General features: G+C 48.5%; 1 protein-coding gene across 1 annotated transcript in view; it reads left to right on the forward strand.

The window, feature by feature from the left end:
* Positions 1-12,238, forward strand: part of FRMPD3 (FERM and PDZ domain containing 3) — a 135,782-nt gene that overhangs the window by 112,227 nt on the left and 11,317 nt on the right. Inside the window, exon 14 of the mRNA XM_075896708.1 lies at positions 11,059-11,203. Within this exon, the coding sequence (XP_075752823.1) occupies positions 11,059-11,203 (145 nt within the window). The remainder of the gene's footprint in view (positions 1-11,058; positions 11,204-12,238) is intronic.

Consider the following 12,238-nt stretch of genomic DNA (forward strand, 5'->3'; position numbering starts at 1 on the left):
GGTTGCCATCTCCACTTGCTGGAGAATTGACACGCTGGTGATCAATCCTCTGGGGTTCAATTTAACAGGTCTAGTAAAGACCCATTAAATCAAATGCTGAGATCGTTGGTGCCGGTACTACTTGCTATTGCAAGGAGTGAGGCAAGTCGACGAGAGCATTTCTCCCATTGACCTCCAGCAGTGGGGCCACCCCAGAAAATTGGTGCAAGGTATGTATGCAATTCCCATAGCTGGAGTTATGTATCTTGCATCAATTTTTTTCCACCAGTGTAGACCTGGCTTAGATGTCAAACTTGCCACGTTGGTTCTGCAATCCACACAGTGCAGCATCATGTCTGTGCACAGGAACCTGAAATTCAAACTGGGTGGCAAGAAATGCAAAAAAGTCAACCTGTGTGAGGCAGCAGCCACCGCTGCAGTCATGCCTGTTACACTGCTGACGTGCTTGCAGTGTGGGTGGCGTTCCTCCTTGCAAACATCACGGGGCAAAGTAAATAGAACAGTGCGATAAAAGTCAGCAATTGAAAGGTGCCCAAGAAAAGACGGAGCCAGATTCTCCAGGGTATCTAGTGCCTGCTGAGGTCCACGGAGGTGAAATCTTGGCCACGGTAGTCAGTGGCAAAACTTGTATTACGTTCATTGGGGTGAGGGTTTCACACGATGGGTCTAGCCAGTGACTGCCGTGAGCATTGGCTCTGACCCTAAGGATGCAAAGCACAGCTTGCTGGCCACTGGTGAATTACACCAGCACTGGAACCTACGCACCGGGCCATTATGGTTCCCACACAACTTTGGCTGCCAGCCAGCGGCACAGCGTGTGTGCCGGGGCAGCCCGTGAGCCTAGGCAAACTAAGCAGTTGCCTAGGGTGCTGGCGGCCCGGGCACCCGATGATCATGTCACTGGGCAATGGGGTGCCTCATGATTACATCACGGCCATTGACAGCCGTGCAGGCGGGGACGCCGATCGCGCCTTCCGCCTGGGGCACCAGCTGCCACAGCCGGCCTCAGGCTGCTCCTGCGCGTGTGGCTGTGGGAAAGGGGGTGACTTGGAGCAACGGTCCCAGCAATGGCCTGTCAGTGGCGTGGACACAGCAGTGCCCATGTGGCCCCACAGCAGTGGGATAAAGAAGGGGCCTAAATCCACATTCATGTGCCTCCCGCCTTCTCAGCTGCACTTCCACACTCACCGCTCCGGAGCTAGGCTGTGACTTGTGGAGCATCAGTGGTCCTAGAAAGGCAGCCCAGACGCTGTCCGGCACCCTTCCAGGGTGTTTGCTTTTTTTCTTTATTTTTGCTGTAGAGTGTAAGATCTCTTGTGCATACAAGTGTCCTGAGGGGAGGCAGTGGCCTCTAGGCCCGGACAGAGATGCAAATCTCTCCATCTCGGTGCACCATGTAAAAATCCACATGACAATCCCAGCAGGATTATGCCAGGCCCAATTTCCAATGGAAAGGAGATGACGAGGCAGGTTAGTTTAATCCCAAGAAACGTAATCCTAGCTATTCCATGGCAGGCTGGTAGATGCCCAGAACATCAATCTGACAGACAGCTGATTAGATTCAAGGCTTGTTCTTTGAGTTCAGATCGGACATTCTGTTCTCACGGACCTAGTGATTTGATTAATCCGTCCCTTTGTACTGAAACGATCTTTGCAATGGGTTTGGGCTCATTACAACTGTGTTTACAATAATCATTTTTTTGGGGGGAAGAGGGTAACACATCCACTTTGTAGTTGGTTGCTTTTTGTTGTTATTGATCTGCAAACATCTGGAAGTTAATACAGTGATAGGGAACAGCCAGCATGGATTTGTAAAGAGCAAATCATGTCAAACCGATCTGATAGCTTTCTTTGATAAGAGGGGAGAAGTGGTGGACGTGGTATATGTAGACTTTAATAAGGCATTTGACATGGTCTTGCACGATCTTCTTATCAATAAACGAGGGAAATACAACCTAGATGGGGCTTCTATAAGGTAGGTGCATAACTGGCTGGATAACCATTCACAGAGAGTAGTTATTAACCGTTCACAGTCCTGCTGGAAGGGCATAACAAGTGGGGTTCTGCAGGGGTCTGTTTTGGGACGGGTTCTGTTCAATATCTTCATCAATGATTTAGATGATAGCATAGAGAGTACAATTATTAAGTTTGCAGATAATACCAAGCTGGGAGGGGTTGCAAGTTCTTTGGAGGATAGGGTCAAAATTTGAAATGATCTGGAAAACTAGAGAAATGGCCTGAGGTAAACAGGACGAAGTTTAATAAGGATAAATGCAAAGGAACAATCCGTTTCACACATACAGAATGGGAAGCGACTGTCTAGGAAGGAGTACGGCAGAAAGGGATCTAGGGGTCATAGTGGACCAAAAGTTAAACATGAGTCAGCAGTGTGACACGGTTGCAAAAAAAGCAAACCTGATTCTGGGCTGCATTAGCAGGAGTGTTGTGGACACTCTATGCTGATTAGGCTGATTAGGCCTCAGCTGGAGTACTGTGTCCAGTTCTGGACACCACATTGCAAGAAAGATGTGGAGAAATTGGAGAAGATCCAGAGAAGAGCAACAAAAATGATTAAGGGTCTAGAAAACGTGAGCTTTGAGGGAAGACTAAAGGAATTGGGCTTGTTTGGTTTAGAAAAGAGAAGACCGAGAGGGGACATGAGAGCGGTTTTCAAGTATCTAAGGTGGTGTTACAAGGAGGAGGGAGAAAAATTGTTCTCCTTGGCCTCTGAGGATAGAACAAGAAGCAATGGGCTTAAACTGCAGCAGGGGAGGTTCAGGTTGGACATTAGGAAAAACTTCCTACCTGTCAGGGGGGGTTAATCGCTGGAATAAATTGCCCGGGGGGGTTGTGGAATCTCCACCACTGGAGATATTTAAGAGCAGGTTGGACAGACACCTGTCAGGACAGTGCTTGGCCCTGCTGTGAGAGCAGGGGACTGGACTTGATGACCTCTGGAGGTCCCTTCCAGTTCTAGGGTTCTATGCTTCTGAGTTGTCAGAGAGACCCTGCTTCCCCCCTCTAAAAAAGACATGGGTTCTGGAACTGGGGTGCTGCCATACCCCCTGGCTTGAAGTAGTAATACCAGCCCAAATGCATGGTTTCCACCTTCAGCCTCCCCACTATAAAAATTGTTCCAGTGCCACATGTGTCCGATTTGTGCACCCAGCCCGCATGCCACGTGGCAGCCAGCTCATCTCACAATGGCATCTCTGGGTTCAAAGGGGCCATCTTTTCCGAGTGGAAATTGCCACTTGGGGCCCATGTCATACCCCACTATGGTGCACATCTGAGCGAGGAGCAGCAGGTGGCTGGAGACCAGCCAGGCACTGTTCCGTCAAAAGCATCAGAGTAATTGGCTTCATGTCTCCTAGCAGGGCCTGCACCAGCCAGCACTTAGCAGAGATCAAGACTTTACAAAGGAAAACAACGAAAAAAATTAATTCAGAAAGATCCCTGGCTCCTACTGTGCCTGGAATCTGACTATTGATTTCAGTGTCTTCCAGGGGCCTTGGGGCTGCTTCCAGTGTGTAATGGAAATAAAAGGCTCTCTAAAGTACAGTCTGTACCTTTCTAATTCTTGAGCTGACACCTCCCCTCCTGCTACGCCAGGCCCGGCTCCCTCATGTAAGTGACAAAGCAGGCGACCTAGGGGTAGAATAATGCTGGGCCAGATCCTGGAGAGAAGTCAGTAGAACGATGCTGACTGAAACCAGCTGAAGATGGGCCCATTCTCCCTGCTAGATGGAGGAGTCGGGCCTTTCTGCGGTGCGGTAAGATCTACACCTTCCCAGTTGTCATGGTGCTGCTCACCGTGGCCTCCCAGAATTTTGTGGTGGCGGCAGGGACAGAACTCAGACCCTGCTTCTCCCAAAGCCCAGGTTCAAAACAGCTGCCCTAAAGGAAACTCTTCACTTGCAGTGTCACACCTATGACACACAGTGGAGCAGTTCTGATTCTAGCCAGTAGGGAGCATTGGTGCTCACATACCCCTGCCTGCATGTGACAATACTATGCTGACTCCACAGAGCTTGAAAACAGTGTGAGGCAGAGAGTTTATTCACACTGATGCAACATCTGTTTTAGAGGAACTGCTGGAACAATTCTAAAAATGAGGGTGGGGGGAATCAAGCAGGCCTTCCAGATGTGCCATGCACGGGCCTTTCTAGTGGTGATGGGGAGAGGGTTATGTGAATAACAAGATCTACTCCGAACTGCAGGAATCCCATTTGTTTTATGCGCACTGAACCAGGCTGAAACCCTTCCTTCTGGAGAGAGCAAGAGGAAGATTGAGACTTCCTTTGTCTCATGCCTGTAGCTGGGCAGAGCAGATGGAAATGCTGCTACGCAGTCTTGCCGGTGCAATTAAAACAAGGCACCCAATAAGATATATCGTTCCTCTACCATCTAGAACAAAGTGGATTTTGCTGGCTTCCCAGTACTCAAAACTGCCTGGGAATCGAGCAGCCATCCAGAAAGATGAGAGAGATTCAATAGCTGATGGAGCTGGCATTTTCTGGACCATGCAAAGCCAAATCTGAATAAGAAAACAAGTGCAAGACTGTGGCCTGGGGTGAAAACAGAGGTGCTTTCAGCATGCAGTCCATTGGCGCAGAAGATTGGAAAGTGCCGAGAACTTTCTTTGATAAACAGAAGGCATCTGCTATGTCACAAACAACCTGGTTTTGATCATTCAAAACTCCAAAGGAAACCCAATGAGTCACAGAGACATTGAACTGACCTGTAACACAATGAAAGATTACAGTGTTACCGTACAGATGCTGATGTTGTCAGAGAGGTCCTGCTGCATAGTTTGTATAGTTGTATAGTTCAGTGTTTCTCAACCAGGGGTATGAATACCCCCAGGGGGAATCGAGAAGTCTGGGGGGTACGTCAACACAACTGAAATGTGGAGAAAACTGAATTTTTGTGTTAAGTTTTACGGTGCTTTATTATTTTTGTATTTTTTACACCCCAAAATGCCATCGCCTGCCCGGCTACAATTAAGTTGTTTAAACAAATGTGTTGCAATGGTAGAAAAAAATTGTGTGTGTCTGAAAACTGTAAGTACTGGGGGTACTTATAATTTTTTTTAAAGGGGCTACTTTATAAAAGAAAAAGGTTGAGAAACACTGGTATAGTTGATGGTGTAAAGAAGATTGTATAGTTGACTGTATATTTGATGGTGTAAAGAAGAGAGAAACTTCCCAGTGCAGCAGCCATGCTTTCTCTAGAAAAATCTATGGACGTGGCTTGAACTAATCAGTAGAGATCTGCAGATCTCTGTTTTATATCCATGGGTAGCCGCATCCGTAGATGTGGATACAAAATTTTGTATCTGTGCAGGGCTCTACCAATGAGCTAACAAGCGCAGCTGAAAACAGCAGCCACTGGAATCAAGATGGAGAAAGATACTCCAAGTTATATACCTCAGGGGTACATACCCAAAGGCCCTGAAATTAGGCAGATGCCCAGATTTGCCCTGCAAAAGCTGTTGCTGATCACACTGGAATAAGCAGAGTGATTTTAAAGGCCCGCAGATTATATGCAAAATAAAACTAGGAATTGTATTGATCAACAAACAACAGAGAAGTAATGTTCCTGGCTGCAATGAGCAATTGACAGTCAGAGCTAATAGTGTTTACAGGGAAAAAGGTCAGAGACCAGTGAAGAAGTGGCTGTCCTGTGCGGCCCAGGTGCTCAGATTGTTAGTTATAAACTTGATACTGGAAATCAAATAATCCAGAGAATGCAAATGATATCCATTCAGACCTCAGGTTCAATTGCAGCACATGAATGGGCAGCTCTCTGGCTTTGGATGGGCAGTGCAAAGGACTCTGAAACAGACACAAAATTAACACTCTTAAGCTTGACATTCATAGTGTGGTTATGCCTGCTCATAGATCTGTGGATTTAAAGCCAGAAGGGAGCATCTTAATCATCTAAGCAAATCTCCTACATAAGGGCAAGCAAAGACTTTTTCCCAGTGATTCTCCGTTTGAGCCCTATCACTTCTGATGGAGCTAGCACAGACCCTTTGTCCCTAGAGAAGCTGTTCCAAAGAGCTGCCCAATATTTTCAGCATGATTTTGTCTAATACCAGCTTCCTGATTGAGCTGGTTGAAAAACAGGAGACTGTTACTGGACATTTTCATTAAAGAAATGAGGTGCACCGGCTGAGTGTACCCTGCTTCCCCACGGCTCCTGCCACCCCGGGAGCGTAGGGGGCCACACCGCACCAGTGGCCCCCATAACCCCTGATGCCGTGTCCTCGGGGAACAGGGTGCCATGGGAGAGGACGGGGTGGTGGCCGGAAGGGCCAGACTTGGGGAATGGTAATGGGCAGCTCCCACGCATCCCGCGGGGATTCCCAGGCCAGATTTCCCAATTGCTCTGGCATTTGACATCCCTGGCTTAACCCTATTCAGCAAGCACTCACCCACCTACTTTTATTCCAGTGATTTCAACGAGACTTAAGCACGTACTTAAAGTTAAGCATATACTGAAGCGTTATGCTGATCAGAGACAGATTTAATCGTGCTTGAATGGTTTGCTGAACTGGGAGCAAAAAGAGCATGCCTATCAAAAAGGATCACCCAGGCCACATGATCTGCCATGAGGATTACTGTAGACTACTGGCACTGACTGGTTTATGTGGAACCACGCAAGCTGGATAAATACTGTTATTACAGTAGGGTAGTTAGGGTACCAGAAGCCCCACAATTATCCGAAAAAGTTGATTTTCCAGACATGCAGTACCTGGAGCGAGAGGAGTCCACCTCCTCGCTGTTCCTTGCCAAAGTCTGGGATCCTAAGCACATCGTGGTAAATCCCTGTTATCTACAAAGAGAAAACAACACCATAAAGCACAGATCAGTTCCTTTATTATTATTGCTCAGCAGCCCAACTGAAAGCAGTTCAGAGCTAGTGCTACATAAATTCCCAAGCAACACTGATTGTAAATTGAACAACTGACTGTTCAGAATGGACGTTATCCCCATTTAGTCTCAAGTCCTATTTAACTAAGTATCTTTTGAACAACCCATTTCCCTGGCATGTTTGGAATATATAATACATCCAACTAGCTTTTTAACAACTCATTCTCCTTGCATGCTTGGAACATACGGACCAAGATTGCTAGGATTGTAAAGTATCTTGGCTTACCCTCTCCTGTCTCTCTCATTCACAATCCCTTCTCTTTTCTTTTACCAGCCCAGTTAGGGGGTAAGCAACTGGATCAAGTGTGCTGTTGTACAACTAACGACGACATTTAATTTGCAATAATAAAACCTTCACACTTGACTAGCTGTATAACAAAACCAGCACCAGTCATTCGCCTAAATGTCATTATCATTTAATCAAGCAATGTGTTTTGTAGAATTACAAAGCAGTATGCACCTCCCCCCCTCTCCCCCACACACACTTTTGCTAAGCTGCTAATGCTAACTGATGTTAAGACTTCTTGCTTGCAAAATAGTAATGCTATAGTCAGCTAGGATGTGCATCTTAGGGTACGTCTAAACTACATGCCTCCGTCGACGGAGGCATGTAGATTAGACAGATCGGCAGAGGGAAATGAAACCGCGATTAAAATAATCGCGGCTTCATTTAAATTTAAATTTAAATGGCTGCCCCGCTTTGCTGATCAGCTGTTTGTCGGCAGATCGGGGCAGTCTGGGGCATACCTGTGCCAATCAAGAAAGGCTTCTTTGTCGACGCGGCCCGTCCAGACTGCCCCGATCTGCCGACAAACAGCTGATCGGCAGAGCAGGGCAGCCATTTAAATTTAAATGAAGCCGCGATTATTTTAATCGCGGCTTCATTTCCCTCCACCGATCTGTCTAATCTACATGCCTCCGTTGACGGAGGCATGTAGTCTAGACACACCCTTACTGATTACCAAACAAAACCCAGGTAGTTGTGCTCCCATGGAGTCATGACAAGGGACACAGCATTAGTAGCCCTCATAAGTTCTGCCCTTTGGTTTTCAGTTATATGCAGAAAGTGCCAGTTTGTGTTGATCACAGAGCCAGTCCTGTTTCACTCCTGACAGAATATACAGACTGGGCTTCTCTGACAATGAGTCGCTTTGGAGAGATTGGGGACAATCCGTCTCCTTGATTCATATGGTGGAATTGTCCAAAAATCAAAATAGTCTGGTTTAGCAGAAAAACCCCTTGAAGCTGCTTCCAGCCTCCACTTGCTGCAAAGGGTGAAGAGAAATCAGGGCGCTGATTACTTGGCCCTGGCAGCTCTCAGAGCTCTGCCTTTCCCGCTGTGCAAGGGTGTGCAGGTGACGGGGGCAGAAGCTGGCTCCATCATATTGCTGCCAGTAGAGCGTTCCCTCCTGTGAGGAGGCTACTCCAGTGGCCATTTCTGATCCTGGCTTGGCTGGCTGGCTCTTGTTCACATGCGCAGGGTGTAACTGATCGCTGTATGTGGGACTCAGGGAAGAATTTCTCTCGGGTTCAGATGGGCAATGCCCTTGGGGGTCTTTTTCCTTCCTCTGCAGTGTGTGAGGTGCCAGGATCATCTGGGGCTATCTCACTTCATTGCTTCCCTGCCATTGCAAGGGTGAACCTTAGTCCTTCCAGTTCTGCGCCTGTGTCTAATCTCCCATGGGCTGTAATACTTGGATCTTATTTTGGCTGTTGGGTGCGAGGGGGAGGTGCATGGTGTTGGTGGCCTGAGAGATCAGAGTGGATGAGCTGAGGGGTCCTGTCTGCCCTTAAATTCTGTGCCACGGTGACCGAAATCTGCCCTCTGTGCCACCAGCACTCAAACGAGCCTCTGCACTTTGGACTGAATTGAAATGAATTTTGTGTCATCCCCTCTTAGCACTGGCAGGTGTGGGCAGTTGCTTCTCTGGCCTCCGTCAGGTCTTACCACTTCCTTTCTTGTTGTTAGTGCTCAGATTACTATGCTTCCAGACCAGAGAAAAGCAAGTGCTCCCTCTGTCGACAGACAGCTTCAAAAACCTGGGAAATCTGCAGCATTGACTAGCTGTAAGCAGAACACGTTGGCTACCTTCCTCATTTCCCACTGAGGCTAGGCAGCGTTCATGAAGTGCATGAAGAGTCTAGATCCTGTGAGCTCTTGTGTGCTGTACGATGCAGCCACTTCTTTCCCTTGTTTCGCTTCTTACTCTCTTTGATTCTTGGGTTTAGTGTTTATTTGTGCCCACAGTAAAAACCCCTTTTACACAGTTAAAACCCATAAAACATGCTGATGGCAAAGATCCCTGCTTGAGCGCATTTGCTTATTATGAACACAGAATAAAAAGACTGGAAGGAACCTCGATAAGTCATCAAGTCCAGTCCCCTGCGCTCATAGCAGGACCACGCACCATCTGCATCCCCGTCCTCTTCTGCTCGCTTTGCAGCTCTGAATATTCTCCATTCTTTGAAGCTGCCACTGTAGCTGTCCCTGCTCTGCCTCCAGGTAGGCTCTGAGAAGATGCTAAAGAACTCTGCCTCTCCAGCTTGTGAATGGCAACAGGAGCAAACACCGAGCAACACTCCCAGCAGCTCCTCTGGGAACTCCCTGGACTGCTCTGCCTGTGAAGCCGTGTGCTTCCTAAAATGGCCAACCAGTGCAACCTAGCGCGGTTTGGGGTTTGTGTCTGAGTGGCAGGATGGGCCAGTGGACTGAGCACTTGACTGGGAACCAGGAGATCTTGGTTCTCCGCACAACCGCTCACCCCCTGCGTGACCTTGGCAAATCCAGTCTCTCCCCAGTCTTGTCTCCTTAGAATAGAAACTCTTGGCAGGTGGAATTTTATCCTTCCTTGTGTGTGAATAGCGCTTAGGACAACTGTCCCCCACTTCCCCTCACCCCAGTTCAGTTGGGCCCTCTAGGAGCTGAACTGCAGTATGAATAATAATTGTCCAGGTTCCCGGCTATCCCTGACATCCCACGTCCTCTCAGCCATACACACGTCTCCTGGGAGATGGCCACGCTCTGTGTTAGTATGTCACGTTTTCCCCAGTCGGTGGCCTCTTAGTACCGTGACAGATGAGGTGAGACCAAGAGTCATTTCTCACCTCGTGAAAGGCAGTGACGGGAGGCTCCCTCTTGCACTGCTCCCAGTTCATTTATATTAAAACTCCTCGAACCACTCCAGTTGACTTCCTATGGACTGGGCAGCCCCAGGCTTTGGCTGTCTGGAGGGCTGCCCCGAATCCAGCCGTTAAAGGGCAGCTACAGTGCAGCTGCACCTGGGCAACCCCCTAACGTAGACAGGCTGGGGTGACTGCATCAGCAGAGCTGCTTGAAACCAAGGTGAACCGCGCCCGTGCAACAGCTGCTCTGCCTGTCTACTCCAGGGGTTTAGCTTTGCCGTGCCCGGCTGCTGATGGCAGGAACTGAAGCAAATCCCCGGTGTGTCCAACCTTGTATCTGCAGGTGGAAATAAAGTCCATTCCTAACAGCAGCCTCTCCCTAGTGTGATGAAAACAGTTTTACCATCTCAGAGCTATATTCTGCACCTAGAATTGCTGAGATTGTGTCTGATTTTTCCCTCACAGCGGAGATTAAAACCCTTTTCTAGCATGAGGATAAATGTTCTCCTAAACAAACGACACTTGCTCCTAAGGTACAGATTTAACTGGCCAGATGGTTAGCTGTAAATCCCCGCCATACATTAGGAGTTGGGAGGAGTTAATAATTCATCCTTCCTGACGGTTCACTGCTGGCAGCTCCTGTTTCTTCAGACCTCTCCGGGTCCTGGTGGCATTCTTCTAACACTAGGCGCTGTAGGCAGAGTTAGTTCTATGTGAACGCTTATAGCTCGGTTTTCTATTTGGGGATAAGGACGGGGAAGTTGGGTGTGTTCACCCCGTTATACAGTCGAGTTGTGTTTCGTGGCTCATTTCTCAGTGGGTCAGGTTGTGTGGCCATGCCGTAGCTGAGGGATGAATTGAGGAGCATTTCCCTCCTACCTAAAAAGAATGCAATCCAGTGTAGGTCCAACAAACAGTCCCTTTGGCGCTCTTGGCTTCATTTGTGTATTAGCTGAAACCCATTGTCCTTATTTGCTTTTCCTTTTTTCCTTTCCAGCCACTGGTGCTGCTGATGGAGTGGCCGGAAGCCACCAATTTTGCCTGCCTGATAGCAGGGTACTGCCGCCTCCTGGTGGACACCAAGAAGATGATGTTCTCTAGACCATCCAGCCAGCAGCTGCCTCCTCAGATTACCAAGGCAGGTACGTTTCAGCCTCTGCTTTTTGCGCCCCCTGCTCTGCTATTTAGCCCAGTTCGGAAAGGAGATGGATTCCTTCTCGGCACTGGGGTAGAACTAAAACTAACAGAGACCTTTTCTATGCGGCAGGCAGTGTTAGCTAGCAGGAAAAAGCAGGGTTTCAGAAGACAGGTTCTGGCTTTGCATATGCCACTGATTCACTGAGTGTCCTTGGGAAAATCACTTAACCTTTTGGTTCCTCTGTGAAAAAGTAACAGTAATTTTACTCCCACTGCTTGTCACATGCCAGGTGGCATGTGGTATCATAATATCAGGTCCCCGGGGCAGCTCTAAGCTGGGTCAGCATAAATCTGGCATTTATAAAGACTTAGTGCCACCCGCAGGAATCAGCACTGAATCCGCTTGCAATGTGCCCACAGAGGATGTGCAGCCGCCGTGACTCATGTGCCTACAGTTGGCTTGGGTTTGGCAGGGTTCTACGCTGCATCCAGAGCATCTGTGCAGAACAAAGGGCTGTTTAACTTCCTGCTGCTTTTCCTGAGCGGCAGAGATGTAGAGTCAGACACGCTCACATCCCGCACCGGACGCTTGTGGCACCGCAGCTGCTGTGCATTAGAACCAAAGATGTACAGCCAAGACTCCCAAAAGTGACTTGTGATTTTGGTGCCTCGATTCTGAGGCGTCCAATCTGAGAACCGTAGAGGGGTCTGGAGTACAGGGGTGCATCTGCAAACCGTGCCACCTTCAAGGGGACTCCTCTTGGGCACCCAAAATCACTGGTCACTTGCGGAAGTCTGCCCGCCCATGTGGCTATGATGTAGGGATGTGCAGGGGCAGTGTAGAGGGTAGAAGCAGCAGCATTAGCCAGGACCATGGGGTTTCATATCTCCATATGAGATGGAGCTGGTTGACGCTGCCTTAAAGGGCTAGTACCCATCTCAGGGTCCCATTCTGTAACTGAATCAAATGTCAGGGTAGATCTGATCCTTCCCTCTGTGCCCCAGTGCATGGGGGTTGGTGGGGGGCTATCTCTAGGTGC

The sequence above is a fragment of the Pelodiscus sinensis genome, chromosome 13 (assembly GCF_049634645.1).
Source record: "Pelodiscus sinensis isolate JC-2024 chromosome 13, ASM4963464v1, whole genome shotgun sequence".
Taxonomy (NCBI): Eukaryota; Metazoa; Chordata; order Testudines; family Trionychidae; genus Pelodiscus; species Pelodiscus sinensis.